At 48.6% G+C, this 19,727-nt stretch overlaps 1 protein-coding gene across 8 annotated transcripts; it reads right to left on the bottom strand.

Moving 5' to 3' along the window:
- Positions 1 to 1,092: 1,092 nt before the first annotated feature.
- Positions 1,093 to 19,258, bottom strand: NCLN (nicalin). Of its 8 annotated transcripts, none has more exons than XM_050934133.1 (15): positions 19,027 to 19,258; positions 12,393 to 12,583; positions 12,022 to 12,166; positions 11,116 to 11,210; positions 10,674 to 10,754; positions 10,339 to 10,442; positions 9,417 to 9,505; positions 8,441 to 8,580; positions 7,635 to 7,813; positions 7,242 to 7,329; positions 7,095 to 7,133; positions 6,815 to 6,978; positions 5,925 to 5,978; positions 5,744 to 5,822; positions 1,093 to 2,367 (listed from the first exon to the last, which is right to left on the bottom strand). In XM_050934133.1, the coding sequence occupies exons 1-15, from the start codon at positions 19,205 to 19,207 to the stop codon at positions 2,308 to 2,310; spliced, it is 1,689 nt and encodes a 562-aa protein (XP_050790090.1). In that variant the 5' UTR covers positions 19,208 to 19,258; the 3' UTR covers positions 1,093 to 2,307. The 8 variants fall into 8 exon arrangements, with proteins under 8 accessions (XP_050790090.1, XP_050790097.1, XP_050790096.1 ...); XM_050934140.1 differs by lacking the exon at positions 19,027 to 19,258 and adding an exon at positions 18,876 to 18,884; XM_050934139.1 differs by lacking the exon at positions 19,027 to 19,258 and adding an exon at positions 18,799 to 18,807.
- Positions 19,259 to 19,727: the final 469 nt, after the last annotated feature.

A 19,727-nucleotide genomic window follows, 5' to 3' on the forward strand; every position in this document is an offset into this window, starting at 1 on the left:
GGACTCTCCGTGCAATTGCTTCTTCCAGCCGCTGTGTGCAGGGCCTAAAAGCTAGCGACGGGCAAGTTTTTCCTCCAACTATTCCAAAGTAAGAAGGAAACAGGCTTCAAATCCATTCGGAAAGGCTTGTCCAGAGGTGATGCTAAAAACACCAAATGCACAGTGCAACCTATTTTAAGGAAGCGCCCACAAGCTAGCAAAAGGCACGTCTCTCGAGGGCAGCTACAATACTAATCCAACGTCACTGGGAGCTACAGTAACTCAGCAAGTGTTTCTGCTGATCAGGCGCCCCTTTAAAGGGTGAGCCACTGTGTTCTGGAAAGCTTGGGTGAAGAGCCCTGGACACGGTGCATTTTCTCTTGCTTTTTAAAAAAAAAAGATGGTTGAAAAATGAGAGTTTTAATCTCCGTCCAAAGGACAGTAATACTAGGGCATATGGCCACACACCACTTTTTCCTAGCATGTACAGTGAATAATGAAAATGGGGACACACAGCTAATGTTTTTCTTGCTTATAGGAAGGTGGATAGTTCTACTCCAAGCCACAAAAGATCGAATTCAGCCTCAAATGGAAAGTGGTATTTTAAATGAGAGAGAGTCATCTTGGCTTGTAGACATACTATATATGCACACAAGTACAGTAACTCCAGAAAGTATTTTAAAAGTTAGATTGCTGTTGCCTGCAGTTGTTTTGGGTTTTTTAGTGTCATCTACACATACCATTAACCTAAAACTTTTGAGAAAGGTCTTGAGAGGTTCACATGTAGGAACGTTGTGGTTACCACATTGCTGCACCTCCTCTGCTTGCAGTCTGGGGACTCATCAGAAAATGGTTGCAAGACACAATGTTCCACTTACCTTAGGCTGTGAAATTCAGAGGGGTTTAAAATTGAGAGAGCAGATCACACTCTGGCATTTGTCTGTCTAGACTGGAAAATTCCCAGGCCTCTGCACATGCATTAACAGTAGTTTTGGGCAACAGGGTAATTTCCCCATCCTAATGTATTAGCAAACAAAAGCAGTAAGATCTTGCTTGAGAACAAAAGTACTGGAGAACGAGCCAGCTCCAGCTGTAACACATGCTCTAACTGCAGTCTGGAAACAGTAACGTTTAATGACATTTTCATAAAACCTTCTTTAAAAAAAATCACTAATATCCCGCCTCTCTCCAAACATACCACAGGGTGCATGTAAAGAAAGCAACAACAGAGCCTTGGCAAGTTACCAATATTATTAGACTAAGACCAGTGTTTTATAAACAATAGTGATGTGAAATGCTAAACAAGACCCTGAGATGAAGGTGAACAGGACTAAAATCTGCCCAACTGCAAATGGAAAGAGAAAGGAATGGAAGCGAATGGATTACTGACCAGAGATCATGGCAGGAACTAGGTCACTCCTGCTTATATTATTAATGTAACCATCAAACTGTTTAAATATACAGAACGGCTTTAGACCTGATCCTGCAGCAACTATAAACTTAGGAACCCCTTAAAAAAAAGGAAACACCCCCCCGCACACATCCGTGAGAGTTAAGCACAGAGCGGAGACAGCATAAACCGAGGGATATAAACCTCAAAGGAACCTGGGCATAGCGGAATGCAGCCTCCAGCTGAGGGAGAAAAACATGCTATACAAGGAATCCTACTGTGGCAGCCAGTTAATGATCCTTTCTCATTTCTCAATCAGATTAACAGTCAAGACCGTTCACAGTGCACTTCCAAAGAGAGAACTGGTTATTGCACTGTCCAAAGAAAATGCAATAAGCTATTTGCTGAAGACACTGCTTGCTGAGCGCTCCCTTCCTGGTGCCAGGGAGAGAGCTGAAGGAAGAGGTGCAGTATGAAACGTGCTAATAATTATCTTTTAATTTACACTTGCACATTTTTTTTTTTTTAAAAACGAGTGCTCTGAGTCCAGTTGGCTGGCCAGAGCTGTCCGTCCCTTTGCCCCGTGGATTTAGCCTTCAAGCTGGCTGTATGGCACATGCCTGTGAAACCAGGTTCAGCACCTTCACACTCAAAGAAACTTCTTGTTCGGCAGAAACTTTACATCAGCCATTCAGTGTTTAAACAATCTGCAGGGATTGACCGAGTCTCTGCACATCTCCCTCGCCACAAAATGAAGGAAAATGGGCAAGCTGGGGGCTAAAGAAGGTGCACAGGAGCTGGAAGTTCTGTTAATCTCTGCTTTCCTCCAGGCTGGTTAGAGGAGAGAGGGAGAAATGGCAGGAGCCAGTGGAAGGCAGAAACTCCTGCTGGGCTCACCGGTGGCTCAGTGCTGCTTGATGGGTTGGTGATTTGTCACTTCACTGCTGCTTGGATTTAAGGGATAACCTCTGTACCGTTTTGTAAAGGAGACCAAAGTGCTAGAAAGGGGAGGGAGGGGAAAAGAGTAGTGAGTCCATGTCAGTGCTAGCAAACAGGCAATGTGTGTTCTTCTCTGCTCACAGGGGAGGAGCTCATTTGGAGGCTGGAGGCAGTGCTAGCATATAAATGCAATATCTGCCTCAGGGCTGAGTTCACACCCATATCCCTACCCAAAGGAGAACTCTGCCTCCCTTCTGGATAGATCTGCTCAGGGCTTGGCAAACAATGCTCAATTGTTACAGTACAGCAAGTGAAGCCAGGGTTATAAGGAAAGAACAATTAATTACTTACAGAAACGCCCACTGGGCCTGCCTGAATTACCATTATGTACGCCTATTTTCATGGAGAATTGCCATGAGTATTTGCTGTTATCTGCAATCAGTACATTTGGAACCTGCTCCAATTGAAATAGATGGCAAAACTCCCGCTGACTTCAGTGCATACGATCTGGCCAACTGATAGTAACATTTGGCCTGTAGTGATTTGGGGATTGCAAAACAACAGGTAACACCACAGATTAAGGCCAACCCTTAATCCTTTAACATGGGCTTATCTTTTCCAGTTTTAGAAATCACTGAAAAACCCATGTGATTCCCATTTTCTTTTAAATGGCCACTGCAGATATTCAACAAATACTTGGCTACAAACCCAAATCTTAGCAGCAGCCTCCAAATGACCCACCATCAATCTAGCTAACAAGAAATAAATGAGTGGACAGGACCATCTGAATTATACAAACAGTATTTGTACTTTTCTTTCTATGTAATACGATTCTTAATATACAAAAGGCATTCATCAAATGGTGGGTGTTTCCTGAAGCATCTAACTTGAAAAAAAAAAAAGAAATTACAAAAGAGGGCTTGGCTACACTCAAAACTCCAAAACGCTCCCGTGGGAGCAGTCCCGCTGCAGCGCTTTGAAGTATGAGTGTGGTCGCAGTGCCAGCGCTGGGAGAGCTCTCTCTCTCTCTCACTCCCAGCGCTAGGGCACTGTTTACACTGGCGCTTTGCAGCGCTGTAACTTGCTGCGCTCAAGGGTGTGGTTTTTTCACTCCCCTGAGTGAGAAAGTTGCAGCGCTGTAAAGCGCCAGTGTAGCCAAGGCCAGAAAAGGTATGTTATGAAGCAAGAGGATTAGATACAGACAGTGACCCAACATGGTTCCCCCTTTCATTAAGCATTGATCAGGAGCCAGACTCACAATGGTCTCTGCGACACTTCACCCCATGTTCTCCACGGTGATATTATTATATTATTATGGCATAATTATGATGTATTTTATGCAAGATAGGTCATGTGAGATATCATTAGAAAGATTTTGACTTCCTGAATATGATTATTTTTGTATCTGAAGCTAGGAATATTGACTAAGTATCTCTATTACAAATGTGTTTACACCTGGGGAATGCCCACTAGACAAGATGCTTTCATTCTGAAAACCTGCGTGGGCGAAGGGTCATTGGTGAAAACAATAGGCCTTAGAAGAAGCTTATCTCCCACCTGGGAGCCTTCCTGAGGATGCTGCAGACAGCCTCCAACTCATGGCTGCTGAGACACTATAGGGACATGTGATCAGGTCACCTGGTGCTGGACTCCATCTTGGGATACCAGTGTTTTTCCACTGACTGGTGTGGGAACCAAGCTTTGAAACCAAGGGTTCCCGTCACATGCAAAAAACTATTTAAGGCAGGGGAGTGACATCATCATGGTTCTTCAAGGACTCCTCACCCAAAGAGACTTCTGGAAACAACTGAGGAACCAAGACTGAACTGGGGTGCAGTGCTGGAGCCACTAAAAGGATTTTTAGCCTGTGAATGGAACACCTGGGGATTCCAAGCTGTGAACAAGTGCAGCGTGCCCCTTAAGAATCTGCAGCCTGCTTGTATCCACACTTAGGGTGAGGATTTGCTATTCATATTGGATCTATGTAGTATAGTAAGCTATTTGCGTGTTTTGTTTATTTGCTAGGGAATCTGCTTCAATGTGTTTGCTATGGCTTATAATCACTTAAAATCTATCTTCTGTAGTTAATAAACTTGGTTTTGCTTTTTCTAAAACCAGTGTGTGGGAGTCACAACTCGGGGCAGAAAGCTGATGTATATTCCTCTCCACATTGCGGGAGCGGGGGAATTTCATGAGCTTACGCTGTACAGTTCCCTGTGCAGCACAAGATAGGATAATTTTGGATTTACACTCCAGAGCAGGGCACATGCCTGAGTAACTGGGAAGCTCCTTAGCTGGAGCCTTCCCATACAGAGCTGATCACAGTATCTGCATGCAACTGCAGCTGGGTGTGTCCCAACTTGTATGTGTGCTGGAGACAGTGCAGGCTGTCAAAGCAGTACAGCGTAAAGAGGGCCCAGGGCTAGTGGGTCCCCAGTGACACCCCAGTTCCAGGTGGCACCCTGGGGGGGATATTGTGTCAAAAGTAATAGCTCCCTGAAACTACGAACAGGCCAACAAACTTAGAATGTAACGTGCTTGTGATATAAACTATCACTTGAACATGTGCTTATTTATTTCATATGCACTGAATTGCTTGGGATGTCTCCTGATTTTATTCATGCAATAATCGAGGTTTAAAAAAAAAAAAAAGGATTTTGATTTTTATTAATTGCACAAAATCGTAGAACCTTTCGTGCAGTCCGAATTCAGGCATCTGGAGCGCCGATGTTATGCACCCGTGTGTGTGACCTGACCTATCATGGGCTGTAATCTCTTACTACGACATGGCAGATTTAACTCAGATGTCTCAGGGCTCGTCTACATGAGAAGCGCTGCAGCTGCACCACTGTAGCACAGCTGATGAAGACGCTCTATGCTAAGGGGAGAGAACTCTCTCATCGGCATAGTAAAACCACCTCCATGAGAGGCAGTAGTTATGTCAGCAGAAGTGCTGGTCACACAGACTTAGATAGGTGTAACTTACATGCTATGGGGTGTGAATAAGCCACCCCCCCCCCCCCCGAGCGATGTAAGTTATACTAACATAAGTGGTAGTGTGGACAAGGCCTTTGCCTGAAGCCCATGCATGCTCTTAGAGCTCAGAATTTAAGCTAGTCTAGTAACACAATGAAACCCATTGCTCCCCAAAAGAAGGATACTGCTCTATGTTCGTCCCACATCAGGAATATGCTCCAGAGCTAGAAGGGAGCTGAATTATGAGCCTGATAACACTGTGAAGACACCCATGGAAGTGAAAACACCAGCACCAGAAGAGTAAATGGGTCGCAAAAAAATCAGGGGTCCTCTCTCATCCAGAGAAGACTGGTTCTCTCACTCTGAGTTTGACCTGAATGCCACTAGAGCGTACCTGGCTCATACACTCTTATAGTTTAAAGAAGGGAATGAATAGAAGGATCACTCCTTTTTTCTCACCTGGACTGCAACATAGGCAACTCCGAGGTAGGCTACTATACAGAGAGCCAGGAGCAGATCAAAGATTGCTGGCTTGACCCTGAAATGGACCGACAAAGGGTGAGGTCACCAAAGGAGCTGAGAAAGATGAAATATCCAACCCTGCCTTAGACAAAATACCCAACCCTGCCTTAATACCTACCTGTATGCGTTCATCACCTGCTTCAACTGGTCGTAGAAAACAAACTCAGGGTCCCTGTGGAAAGAACGAGCTCTTCAGATGGTGCGACATTTCTGGGCATTGGTTCCAGGGGAAATAAAAACAGCCCCAGAACTCACTCATCTCCTGTCCCCCTCGCCACAGAAGCAATCAACCAGTGACAGGCAAAGCTTGACAGCTTCACATACCCCTTTAAGCCAGTTTACAGCTCTCAGCAGTTACCCGGATAAACTAGTACTCATCTCTTATCCCAACCAGAGAACCTTGGAAAGCTGAACCCCATTCTCAGGGGGCTGCAAAATGCTGCTTACTGACACACAAGGATAAGACTCTTTGCCCTCCATTTCCACACAAATTTTCAGCTGTTTCAAAGAGAAGATGCCCTGGAGACCCCTTGTTGAGCTCACGAGCATCTTCATCCCAAACAGCTAAATCAGGACGAGAGACTGCCTTTGTTTAAAAGCTGGCAATGCTCTCGTGGCGCTAGGAGACTGCTGCGCCTCTCTCACTGCCTTCAGACAGGGTACAGCATATCTAACAAGGTGGACTTCTGGAGAAGGAGGGGGCTGAACAGTGAAAAAACAAGCCCTCCCTCTTCACACTGATGAAGACAATACTTATAATTATGCCCACTGGAATTCTTGGGAGTTCCTTAGAGAATGCAGAACTTCCTGTTAGAAAGAACATGTGGCCAGACTGTACAGGTGCAGCAGGAAATGGGGGGGGGGGGTTCAGTCACCCCACACACTGAGGAGAACACCTGAGAAGCTGCTACTCTTGGAGACAGGAATGCAATGAAGGGGGAAGTCTGTTTAAATATGTCAGGAACAGACCAAATTTTCTCCCTCTCCCCATTCACCTGCCTCCCTTACCGTTTATCTGCCTTCACATGATGCTGCTTGACATCTTTCAGATAGCGGCTCATGTAATACTCTAAGGTGTTGAGGAAGGTGCTGTCTTTATCTACAAGCTGGGCAGCTCTGGGCTGACTGGTCAGCCAGTCCATCACAGACTCAAGCTGCTCCTGCTGGATCTGCTGCAGAAAGAGGACACCAGAGAGAGAATTAGATAAACTTATGTTGCTGATCAGGTCTCCAGAGCACTTTACTCCCTCTCCCCCCAAGCTACGTCTATGCCCTCCTGCTCCCTTACCATCTGCTCTGTGAAGATCTGCAAGTCAGCAGGCGCCCCCTGTGAAGAGAGAAAAGGGACGCAGTTGCCAAAGCAGGCATGGTAGCATAGAAGAACTGGAAAAGCCTAGCCAATGGGCAGCAGGTGCATGTGGTGGGACAGTCTTACCTTCTCAGTGAGGTTGTAGATGACCCGAGTCAATGCCTCAGCAATGATCCTAGTGTTACGGGTTAGAGTCTTAGAGTCAACTCGTGACCTACAAGAGAAGAGAGGTGTAAATCTGGCTACGGTAACAGCTTCCTCTTGGGAAAGCTCTTTTCACTGTATACAACTATGGTGAAACGTCATCCAAAAAGGAGGAAGAAGAGGTCGCTCAATCAAGACACAGTTATAGACCCAACAGTCCCAACTCTTGGTCTTGATTTCTCAACATTCCTGATGTGTTAACACCACTTGATTGTTCTGGTGTCTTAACTTTCTCATGTTTATAAAGGTTCTCTAGCCCACGTGTCCATTCAACAACTGATCTTCTGCTGGTGCCCTCCCCTCAGAGCCACTGACCTCAAGTCCATGATGCTGTTGCGCAGGCCGTCCCGGTGGCTCTCCAGGTGGGAGATGGTGAATGCAGGCAGGCGGCGGATCGCAAAGCGTTCATGCTCCCATGCCAGCATGTCCTCAGCCAGGTTTATCTTCTTGTGCACCATGGAGAATTTCACTTCTGGAAACTGGCTCGCGACCACCTGTGGAAGAAGCCAAGCAGCCCAGGAAAAGGATGACCCAGAGGTCACGAACCAGATCCCATCACTTCAGAACACATTCCCCATCCCTCTCAAAACCCAGGCTGGAGTTCTAGTGCTATAGATGGTTGCACCTTCCCTCCCTCTGGCCTATTCCAACAAGGGTATGTTTCTGCCAACGTCCTTCAGGAAGGGCTAGTTAAGGCAGATGCACCCGGAATATACGTAGCAAACCTCGAAACCTGGCTTACAATATTGACGTAACATTCTACAGTCACCAAGCTGCCAGGGCAGCCATCTGTCGCAGGAGCTGGCTAGTTAGTTTGTACAAGCAAGAAGCTCTAAAAGGAACCATTGTATTAAGGAAGGGAACTGATGCAGTCTGCTCCACACTGGACTCCTGAATGATAGATAACTCCCTACACCAAATCAAAGCCACCAGAAATGAGGCTTGGATGATATCGGGACTTCCTCCCTTCATCACTTTTAGCCACACTAATTTCACACCCTCTATCCTTCATAGAAGCAGAAGAGTTCCACCGAGCAATTCACCCCCAAATGCCCATCCATGCAGCACATGCACAGCTCACCCTCCCCAACATGCCCAATGAAGTTGATGCTTTTCATTACCATCTCCAACTCCCTTAGAAAAGCATGCTGCAGGGTCCCCTCCTTGGGAGGTTTTGAGACGTGGAGGTGAAGACTGTTCCCTCTGCCCAGGGTGTCAAGGCACAGAACAAACGCCACGTTATCCTGCAGCAAACTGGAATCTGAAACAGATGCAGCCAAACCCATGAAACGTCACTCCACACTTTCGGGGCTAGACACACGTGCAGGACATATGGAAGAGGTCTCCCAGCATGATCCGGTATTACAGCTGCACAGTAAGGAGGCCGGTATATACCCTATACTCCTCTTAACAACAGCTGCAATACAAATAGTATGGAAGACACTTTACAATATATACCTTATAACAGTGATTCAGTACGGATTCAGCTGATATTAAAAGCCCATCCAACAAAACAGAACATGGACATAGGCAATAATGGATATCTTCCATCTGAGGATCTCAGAGTGCCTTACTCAAATATTAATCCTCATAATCCTATAGGGATGGTAACATAATCTTGATTATAGAGGGGAAAACCGAAGCAGAGAAGTTAAGTGACCCATCCAATGTCACACAGCGAGTCAGTGACAGTCAGGAAGAGAACTATCTCCCAATCCCAAATCATGCTAGTCTGAGATTCCTTTGTGCATACTCACAGAAGATAATGGTTTCTCTCTGGAATGTACATTTGCTGGAGGAGTGCACTGCAGGCCCATTTTCCTAGTCCTGACGCACAGACTTCTCATGTCCCTGGCATTTTCCTCAACCACACAGCCCCAAGAAAATCACATTCTCTCCAGAGGGCACAGAACACATACAGTGATCTATCTAATCTTTGGCCTGCAAATGGCATCACAGCCTCTGAAGTTAGTTTACCTATCCCACTCCCTACCCTAACTTATCACAGCACAAATAGTGGATGTTTTCACTGCTGAAGTTGCTCCAACCAGCTAAACTTGCAGGACACTCTGCTCCCATCCTAGGTGTCTGTCTCACCTGTGTGATCCAAGTTGTCTTCCAACCACCTCTTGGTTCCTTGATAGTTAAATTTACCACCTCCAGATGCGAAGAACAACAGATTATACCTGCCCATCAAGAAACAGGGAAAATATAGTGAGCAGAATTTACTTCCTGGCTGTGATGGCAACATGCGCAGCCTCGGGAGAAGTAAAGGAGGACAGGGCATGGAATCCAAGTCGAACTTTGCCCAAAGACTAACTTTTGCTGTACCCTGTTAAGCACCCCTGAGTAAAATCAGGAGCATTTTTACTTTATATACAATATGCACTTGACTGCAACATCTATACAGGAATATGATAGAATCCAAATCCTAACAGAACAGAAGGCAAAGAAATGCCTGCTGGAACACACAGTTCTTACTGAATATTTGGCACTTCTGTACTTTACATTTCCAAAGCAGTTTACAGACATTAACTAATCCCTTCCTCCCATCGCCCTGCTCTCTAGCATCACTTTGCTGATGGGGAAACCCAGACACACAAGTTAAGGAACTTGCCATGGGCCAAACAGTAAGACAGTGGCAGAGCAGGTATCAGAGCACAAGAATTCCCAGCTCTTATCCTACCCTCAAGTCCACTAGAGGATGCAGCCTCTGCTCTGCACAAAGCAAACTGATAAGCCACTGCAAGGAGAAGAAAGGAAAGAGCATGACAGTTCATGAACAGCAGACATGTTGGAAAAAAAGATGAAATATTAGTTTTATTTCCCAACAGAGCTTGAGATAAAAGCACACAGGCAGCCTGGTTTCCCCCTGCCAGCCCTGGCACTGTGCTAAGGGACTTTGCATGTAGAACACTTCAGAGCTGCAGGATTGTTCATGAGTCCCTCTTACAGACAAAACCCCTTCCACGTGCCCACTCCCACCCCATGCTCTCCGACGGAGACAGCAGCTTCTTACCCAGCATGGGTACGTTTGTAGGTGTAGAGTCGAGAAAAGAGCCTGGCTAGTTCCAGTAGCCCAGAGATGCCACTGCCGTTGGAGTCTGCACCATGAGACAGCCACTGCAGGAAGAGAACAGGAGACGTAAAGACAAGGCTCCATGACAGTGCTCACCCTCCCCACAGAGACCAGCTTCTGCTGCGACACACTGACCTCACAGGCTCCTGCGGAAAGTACACTTACTCCCCCCCACCCTCCCCAAACAGCCAGAGGGTGGAGAAGAGACAGGGATACGGGTCCCAGGAAGTTACCCATTAACAGAAACAGAGAGCTGCAAGAAAAATAATACTTACCGGGGCCACTCCGAAAGAATCATAATGGGCAACTATTACAATGGTGGGCAGGTCCTCTCCTCCCAGACCAGTCAGCCTCCCCTAGGGATGGAACACACAGGAGCATTACCCAGCACCCCTCCTGCATCACTCTATTGCCTGGAGTACAGGGCCACAATAGACCACTCCTAACCATCACCCAGCCAATTTCTAACAGCCTCAATGATGAATCATACTCCCATTGACTTCCAGTTCGGAGCCATTAACCAGCTTTCTGGCTTCTGAATCCAGAAAGGTAGAAAAGCTGTCTCTGTGATGTGGCTGAAAAACCTCTGACTTCCTCTGAGAGGGCTTTAACTTTCAGTCTTTAGAAACACACCACTGAGTGAAGTCCCCATACAGAATGGGTTTTCCTGTAAACATTACCAGCCTAGATCCCAGCTCTGATCCATCTAGAACTCACCTCCAAGCTGGTTATGAGCCAGTCACTGACAGCTTTGCTCTGAGCCCCACTCGTAACCATCTGGAAGCCGTTGGCAGTGGCCGTGTGCAGCAGAACTAGAAAATAAGAATTCAATAAACTGACACTGGGGGTGGGAAATCTTATCGCTTTCATTCCCTTGATAGCTGATTCACAAAGAGTCTAGCTTTGCCAAATAAGCCCATAACTTCTCCAGCTCACTGTGTATATTTCCACATCTAGTGACAAAGCAATTTAATTCTGTAGAAAAATCTCAATACTTTGAACTTCTACAGCAACTCTCACCCCAGGATCCAAAAGATGTTACAAACAATTAGGCACAACACTCTTGACAGATAGGTAAATAGTAAACCATTTACAGTGGAGTAAACTGAGGCACTAAGTGTTTAAGTTACTTGCCCAAAGACAGAGTGATCAGTGGCCCAGCCAGGAATAGGGCCAAACAGTTGTGACTCACAGTAACCTGCTATAATCACTTAGAAAAAACAACTTTCCACCAAATTTTACTGAATTTGGCCCCTAGGCTGTTGCAAATGAGATGAAACAGAAATAAGGATTTCTATGGAACTATCTTCCTAAATCATGTCACTCCAAGTAAAATAATAACTTGGCCCTTATACAGCCTTTTCGTGCACAGATCATTATCTCCAATTTGCAGATAGGGAAAGTGAGGCAAAGAAAGATTAAGTGATCTGTCCAAGTGACACGTTAGGGTGAGCTGGGAACAAAACTCAGGACTCCTGAGGTCTACCACCGTAGCCACTAGATCACACTGCATCTCCAGAATTTTGTGGAGACCTTTGCTTACCATTCTTAAGGACACCTGACTGAGGAACATTATTATGGCTAATTTTCTTCCTTTCAAACCCCCCTTTAGCAGCAACTCACCTTCAGCAGCTGAAGCTGAACCTTGTGATGTAGAAGCAACCCGTGTTTGTTCATAGATGGAGAGCAGCTCTTCATCCTCTACTGCAAAATAGACCGGCACAATGGTTTCCATGGCCAGCATTTCTGGTTCTATCTCCATGAATTGCTGAGAAGTCAGAAGGAGAGGGGCACACTTAGGCTCCATTGAACTAGGAGGGCAGCAGGCATATGAATGGCCAAATCAGACAGGCATATGTCAAACTTTTAAACTTAACCTTGACAGAGTAAAAACCCCATCAAACCACAATTGGGAGTTTCAGTCACTATCTTGTACCTGAATCTTTGCTCCCTTTCTCCAATAACATCATCTCTCTGTCTGGAGCGATATTTACCCTGACAACATCCTGCGGCAGCGCTGACATGGCCTTGGGCAAGATGATCACCACGGCCCCAGCTGACTGGCGGAGAGCCTTCTGGTACTGCTCATACGAGAAATCCACTAGCCGCATCATCACGCAGCGGCGGCTCAACACGTCCGCCTCTACAGTGCGGGCCTCTGTGTTTAACACCGCATTCCTGGTGCCTGCAGGGAGGGAGAAGAGGATGAGATTTAACCGATGTTCTTGTCAATACCAGCAACCCGTTCCCAGAACACTCTCCATGCTAAACAGCCTTGACTATTTCCACAGTCGCCAGCAGAGACAGGTATTTGTAATCACTTAAGTTATTCCTTTCTCCCTTCCCCATTCCTTCTGAACACCTTCAGTTTTCCCCCTTTCCCGTGTGGGGCACACTACTCACCTGCCCCTGGGTTCCTAAGCCCACGATCGGCACGTTAGAGACAGTCACTGTGCACTCATCTACACTGGTTACAACCACATTTGTGGAACCATATTCTGACATGCTCACCTGACTATTACTGATACAGTACAGTAAAACCCACAAAGAACAACGATATATGAGATCTGTTTGCTTCTCTGCATCTAGCACCTATGTTGGTACCAGTGCTTTCTGGGAAAATCTGGGCAGCGGGTTGTTCAGGCAACTGCATCTTCTGGCTTTGCGAATAGCTTCCCTGAGAGCACAAGGATCAAGCTGAATGGAAATGCTAACAGACAGTCTGAGATAATATATGAAAAGGTGTTGGCTATACATGCATAACTTATTCAGAATATAAAATCAGAAATTTGGAATTGTGGGAAATTGATAAGGGAAGCAAAGGGACACGTGGAGAAATCTATGTTCAGCAGAGTTAAGGACAAAAAGGAGTTCTTTAACTGTATTAGGAACAAAAAGAATCCTGACAGTGGCATCGGTCCATTACCAGATGGAATTGATAGAAATATCAATAACAATGCAGGAAAGGCAGAAGTGTTCAATAAATATTTCTGTTCTGTATTTGGGGAGAAACACAATATAGTCTCATCATATGGTAATGAAAACTCTTTCCATTCTACTAGTATCTTTGAGCATGTTAAACAGAAGCTACTAAAGTGAGACATTTTTAAATCAGCAGATCCAGATGAACTGCATCCAAAAGTTTTTCAAAAGCTGGCTGAGGAGCTCATGGGGCCATTAATGTTGATTTTCAGTAAGTCTTGATGCACTGAGGAAGTTCAAGAAAACGGGAAGAAAGCTAATGTTGTGCCAATTTTTAAAAAGGGTAAATGAGATGACCAAGGCAATTATAGGCCTGTCAGCCTGACATTGATCCCAGACAAAGATAGAGTGGCTAATACGGGACTTGATTAATGAAGAATTAAAGTAGGAGCATATAATTAATGCAAATCAACATAGGATTATGGAAAACAGATCCTGTCAAACTGACCTGATATCCTTTCTTGATGAGATTACAAGTTTGATTGATAAAGGTAACAGTGTTGATAGAATATGCCTAGACTTCTCCAACGCATTGGACTGGGTACCACAGGACATTTTGATTAAAAACTAGAACAATATAAAATTAATTTGGCACACATTAAATGGATTAAAAACTGGCTAACAGGTTTCAAAATTAATTGTAAAAAAGGAAATCCCCACTGAGTGGGTGCGTTTCCAGTGGGGTCCAACAGGGATCATTTCTTGTCCCTATGCTATTTAAAATTTTTATCAGTGACCTGGAAGAAAAAGAAATCATCACTGATAAAATTTAAAAATGACACAAAAATTGCAGAAGTGGTAAATAATGAAGAGTGCAGGTCACTGATTCAAAGTTATCTGGATCACCTGGTACACTGGGTGCAAGCAAACAATGGGTTTTAGTATGGGTAAATGTACAGGAATACATCTAGGAACAAAGAAGTAGGCCATACTTCTAGGACGGGTGACTTAAATACTGACATCATGCCAGAAAGGCCCATGATGTCATTATATTTAAGTCAGTCGTCATGCCTGAACATGGCAGCACCCCAATTCACATTAGTCTTGCCTGCATGGATCGTGAGGGTCAGGGCTAGCCCTGCTTACATGGTTACTTGTCTACAGAGGAAAGGCCAAACCTCTTTACAATGTAAACACAGTTTTTTGGGGTTTTTTTTTTTTTATACTGTTTATGCCCCAATGATGGCAGCACATCCGGGAACTGCATCGCACCTTTACACAACAGCGTTTAAATGTGGTCTTTGTTAGCAGAGTTCTGCCAGTTTCCCTGAGCAGTGGGAACATTTTTATTGTTCCCGAGAGCTGCACTTCATGCCCCACTGTATGAAGATACATAGTGTAGTGTGCAATGCAGCCTTGGTCCCGCACTCAGAACCAAAGAGTTTATGGTCAGAAGGATCATCTACTTTGGGCTTCCATATAACACAAGCTACAGAATTTTCTCTAGTTACCCCTGCCTGAGCCCAACTAGTACAGACCTCTGTCCCTGCACAAAGGGATCTACACCAGTGGATCAGATTGCATGATCAGAGGGGTCTATATCTATAATACACCTCCCAGACAAACAAATCTGCCCATGCTCATCAGAAAAACCATGCAACAATCTCAAAAGCAATGACTGCTTACATGGTTGTAACTAGCATATTCTGTTCCCAGCATGGATCTCAGGTAGATGCTGCTGCAGCCTCAGATTAACATTGTTTTCTGTTGATACTACAAGAAAGAGCCACTGTTTGTAATTTCTCAGAGACAAATGAAATATGTGTATAGTTATTTATAATCTGAAGGACTCTATTTTAATAGAATTAGAAGCAAATCAAACTCTGTTCTTAACCAGCTTCAGGCTCGATCTTTTTAAAAAAACCTAGTTGACCCCACTGGAAAGAAATTTTAGAGTTTGGAACAATAAAAAGCTTTTGCCCCAATGGACATCTGGCCTCAGAACACACAGAATGGGAACATTAGCTACCCAAAGCAGTTAGCAAAGGATAAAGAGAATACACAATTCACTTAGCTAACCAGAAAAAGAAACAGCATTAAAAGTTAATCGCAAGCATCTTAAAAATCAATATACTGCTTTTCTAAGAGTCCAAGAACTTGGAATCAGAGAGAGCTGTTGTGAACACTTGCCTGGATTAAATATAAGTCAGAGCCAACTGAAATTTGTGCCCAGTGTCTCCTTTTAAACCTGCCAGCGAAGACTTATTGCAGTCTGAAGAGATCTAGCTCAGTATCGCCATGAGAGAACACAGCTATGACCTAATGAAGTTCTCAAGAATGGAGGTTTGAACATTGGCAATGATTAAACTCTGGTTCCAAAATAAGCACAAAGATCCAGTCCATCCATACATCCCATAGGCCAAAATCAGACTAGGCAGAATTTCCAAGGCACACAGATCTAGCGAACACTATTTTGCCTTTAGCGCTATTTAATCTTATGGAATTTTAGAAATATCTAGAGACTCAATCCCCAAAGTTCTATGACGTGAATCTGGGGCTGGATAAGGGATACCTAAGTATTTCTGGAAGTCAACAAATGGCCAAAGCTTTAGACCACAATGACAAAAAACTAAGATCCACACAGGAGCAGAATATAAATCCTAATTTGGAAGAAGATAGCTAGGAAAAGAGCCCTTAGAAACAATAGTTGGTTCCATGTCAACCAGCATTTGAGAAGGGAAAAGGTTACAACATTTAACAAGTTAATGACGGATATTATATTTCTGACTCAAGACAAGATGTTGAGCAACCAATAAGAACGTGAAGTTCAAGAACATCAGGACTAAGAGAAAGATGAGGGAAATGTAATGTGAAGAAAGGGCTGAGGAATAGATTGGAGAAGGGACTAGAACTTTCAGACCAGGGAGCACTGAGGTATATGTCAGGAGGAAGGAAAAAAGTGAAAACTGAATAGCTCAGGAAGGAGGAAAGTTGACCTGTGAACAGAAAGGAGAGGACAAGCCAAAGGCATATGAACAGAACAATTTAGGTGCTAAATTCTCCAGCATAAGAGACTGTAACTCTACTGAAGCCAGACCAGGGCTGGATTTAGCCCCAGGAGTAGGAGAAGAACTTTGTAATAATAGAACTGAGCTATCTGCAACATCGAAGTGTTGTGCAAGAGGCATCGTGGTGCAGCATTACAGGAAACTTCAGTTGCGGCCAAGCAGCCTGCTCTCACTTGCTCGGTGACCTCTGGAGATGCCCTTAACCCTTCTCCTGGCTTCTGTTAAAGCAGCTATAAATCTGGGTGAAAAGTAAAAACCTCATTGGAAGCCAGATGCTAAATCTAAGCTGAGTTCCTCAGCTAAATGAAGTTAGCAGCACAGATAGGACATCAGCTGATTTATGACAGCGATTAAAGCCTGTGGGGGGTGGAAGCAAGGAAGACAGAAGCCCCCACACAGTGCTCACTGGAGAGGGTATTGCCAAACAAGGGGCTTCCCGTAAAGGCCACAGCCAGTATCGCGCAGAGCCATGTCCAGAAGCTGGTGCTTGAAGTACTGCCCCGTTCTCTGACAGGGCCCACTATGCCCAATGGCACTTGTTCCTTTCATCAGGCCAAAGCAGTCAACTGAAAAAGTGACTGAGCCCCAGGTGAGGGTGAAACAAGGCTGGCGTGGGATGAGACCTGGCAGGATGTGCCAAGGCAGATAGCATGGTGACAGGTCAGGTGGGCATCGGGGCAGGCCTAGGATAGACAGATCAGGGGGCAGTGAGGAGGCTGGGCAGGGCTGCCCCTTGGTGGGTGGGTCAGAGGCAGAGCCGGGCTCTGGGGGAGATGCTGGCTAAGGTGCCCTGGCACAGAGCAGGCCGGCAGTAGGGGTGCAGGCAGCAGCTCTCTCTCTGTGATGCAGGTCCGGGCCAGCGATGCCAGGCACCTGGTGGGGTGTCACCCGACCCAGGCCCTGCACCCACCACCAGCTGCTCGCCCAGCCCGGAGCAGGGAGCAGAGCTGGGTTGGGCACCCAACTCGCACAACTGGACACGCCTGGGGATGGGGGATGCCAGCCCCCCCATCAGTCTGCCCCCCTCCCTGGACCTAGGCCACCTCGGAGATCAGTGGGAAACGGAGTCTGGGGTGGACAGAGGCCGGGCCAGATTCACCCTAGTACAGGTGGGGGGTGCAGGGGACCCCCCAGGCCGAGCCCCATGGGGGGAGGGGGAGCCCAGTACTCACCATAGGGCAGCCCTGGGGCTGGGGGGCGGAGGGGAAGAGCCCAGGGAAGCCAGGGCCAGGGCTGGCTCACCGTAGGGCTGCCCCGGGGCGGGAGGGAGTTGGGCCGGGTGGGGTGAGAAGCGGGGTGGGGGGAAGCAGGGGCTCACTCACCTTAGGGCTGCCCCGGGGATGGGGGGAGCCCGGGGGGAGGGAAAGCGGGGGGAAGGGGAGCCAGGGGCTCACTCATCGTAGGGCTGCCCTGGGGCGGGGGGGGGACGGACGGCGGGGGAAGGGGGATGCTCAGGATGGGGGAGGGCCGGGCCCGGCCTGGGGGAGAAGCAGGGGGAGCCGGGCCGGGCGGAAGGGGGATCCCGGCGGTCACTTACAGTAGGGCTGCCCCGGGCCGGGGGAGGGGGGGACGGACGGCGGGGGAAGGGGGATCCCGGCGGGCACTCACCGTAGGGCTGCCCTGGGGCGGGGGCCGGAGGGGGAAGCGGGGGAGCCGGGCCGTGGGGGGGGGGGGGGGAAGCAGGGGCTCACTCACCGTAGGGCTGCCCCGGGGCGGGGGGGGAAGCGGGGGGAGCCGGGCCGGGCCGGGCGGAAGGGGGATCCCGGCGGTCACTTACAGTAGGGCTGCCCCGGGCCGGGGGAGGGGGGGACGGACGGCGGGGGAAGGGGGATCCCGGCGGGCACTCACCGTAGGGCTGCCCCGGGGCGGGGGCCGGAGGGGGAAGCGGGGGAGCCGGGCCGTGGCGGGGGGAAGCAGGGGCTCACTCACCGTAAGGCTGCCCCGGGCCGGGGAGGGAAGCGGGGGGAGCCGGGCCGGGCGGAAGGGGGATCCCGGCGGGCACTCACCCTAGGGCTGCCCCGGGGCGGGGAGCGGGGGGAGCCGGGCCGGGCCGCGGGGAAGGGGGATCCCGGCGGGCACTCACCGTAGGGCTGCCGGGGGCCGGAGGGGGAAGCGGGGGGAGCCGGGGCGGGCCGGGCGGAAGGGGGATCCCGGCGGGCACTCACCCTAGGGCTGCCCCGGGGCGGGGGGGGAAGCGGGGGGAGCCGGGCCGGGCCGGGGGGAAGGGGGATCCCGGCGGGCACTCACCGTAGGGCTGCCCCGGGGCGGGGGGGGAAGCGGGGGGAGCCGGGGCGGGCCGGGGGGAAGGGGGATCCCGGCGGGCACTCACCGTAGGGCTGCCCCGGGGCGGGGGCCGGAGGGGGAAGCGGGGGAGCCGGGCCGTGGGGGGGGGAAGCAGGGGCTCACTCACCGTAGGGCTGCCCCGGGCCGGGGAGGGAAGCGGGGGGAGCCGGGCCGGGCGGAAAGGGGATCCCGGCGGGCACTCACCGTAGGGCTGCCCCGGGCCGGGGGGGATGGGACGGACAGCGGGGGAAGGGGGAGGGTGGGGATGGGGGAGCCGGGCCGGGCCTGCCCCGGGACGGGGGGGGTAGCGGGGGGAGCCGGGCCGGGCGGAAGGGGGATCCCGGCGGGCACTCACCGTAGGGCTGCCCGCCCAGCTCGTACTGCTGCATGCGATACACCGTGAACTCGTGGGCGGCCTCGGCGGCGGGCGGCGGCCCCAGCAGCAGCAGCACGGCCGGCACGAAGAGCAGGAAGCTGAGCGGCAGGCACGAGGCCTTCAGCACCGACTCCAGCACCTCGCCCGCCTCTTCCAGCATCGCCCCGGCTCCCTCACCCCCGGCCACCCGCCGCAGCCTGCAGGCACCGCACGGACAGCCCGGCGGGGGGGCCTCGCCCGCAAGCGCTCACGGGAGATGGAGTCCTGCCAGGGGGAGGCGCCCGGATGGGGGCTGGCGGACTAGCCCCGGGGGCTGCTGGGAGTTGTAGTCCTCTATAGGTGCGTTCCTTGCCAGGGCTGCTGGGAGTTGTAGTTGAAATATTTTCCTCGTGGATTGTATTTTAAATGGATACCTTACCATCAATTCTCAGTTACTGAGGGACAATCTCCACTCATTGCTACATTTGCTTTCCACAACCACCTCTCTGCATAACTTTTCATGAGTGGCGTAGCCGAATACTTGGATGCTAATATCTAAACTGTAGTTTTAAAATTTTTCACCTACATTGGGGTTATTGTTGATTATACACTGTATGCAGCTTATGGTTTTAAAAACAAACTTTGCATTTGTGGATAATCTAAGCACTATACCCAGATATACAGACACTCTTTTCTTAACC

The sequence above is a fragment of the Gopherus flavomarginatus genome, chromosome 24 (assembly GCF_025201925.1).
Source record: "Gopherus flavomarginatus isolate rGopFla2 chromosome 24, rGopFla2.mat.asm, whole genome shotgun sequence".
Lineage (NCBI taxonomy): Eukaryota > Metazoa > Chordata > Testudines > Testudinidae > Gopherus > Gopherus flavomarginatus.

Bases quoted from the DNA above. Each gene is read 5' to 3' on its own strand.
- NCLN (XM_050934133.1), bottom strand. From the start codon at position 19,207: ATGCTGGAAGAGGCGGGCGAGGTGCTGGAGTCGGTGCTGAAGGCCTCG. The intron at 12,167-12,392 runs GTAAATATCGCT...CTGACTTCTCAG, and splicing joins TGCCGCAGGATGTTGTCAGG to CAATTCATGGAGATAGAACC. The intron at 7,814-8,440 runs GTAATGAAAAGC...CTTCTTCCACAG, and splicing joins TTCTAAGGGAGTTGGAGATG to GTGGTCGCGAGCCAGTTTCC.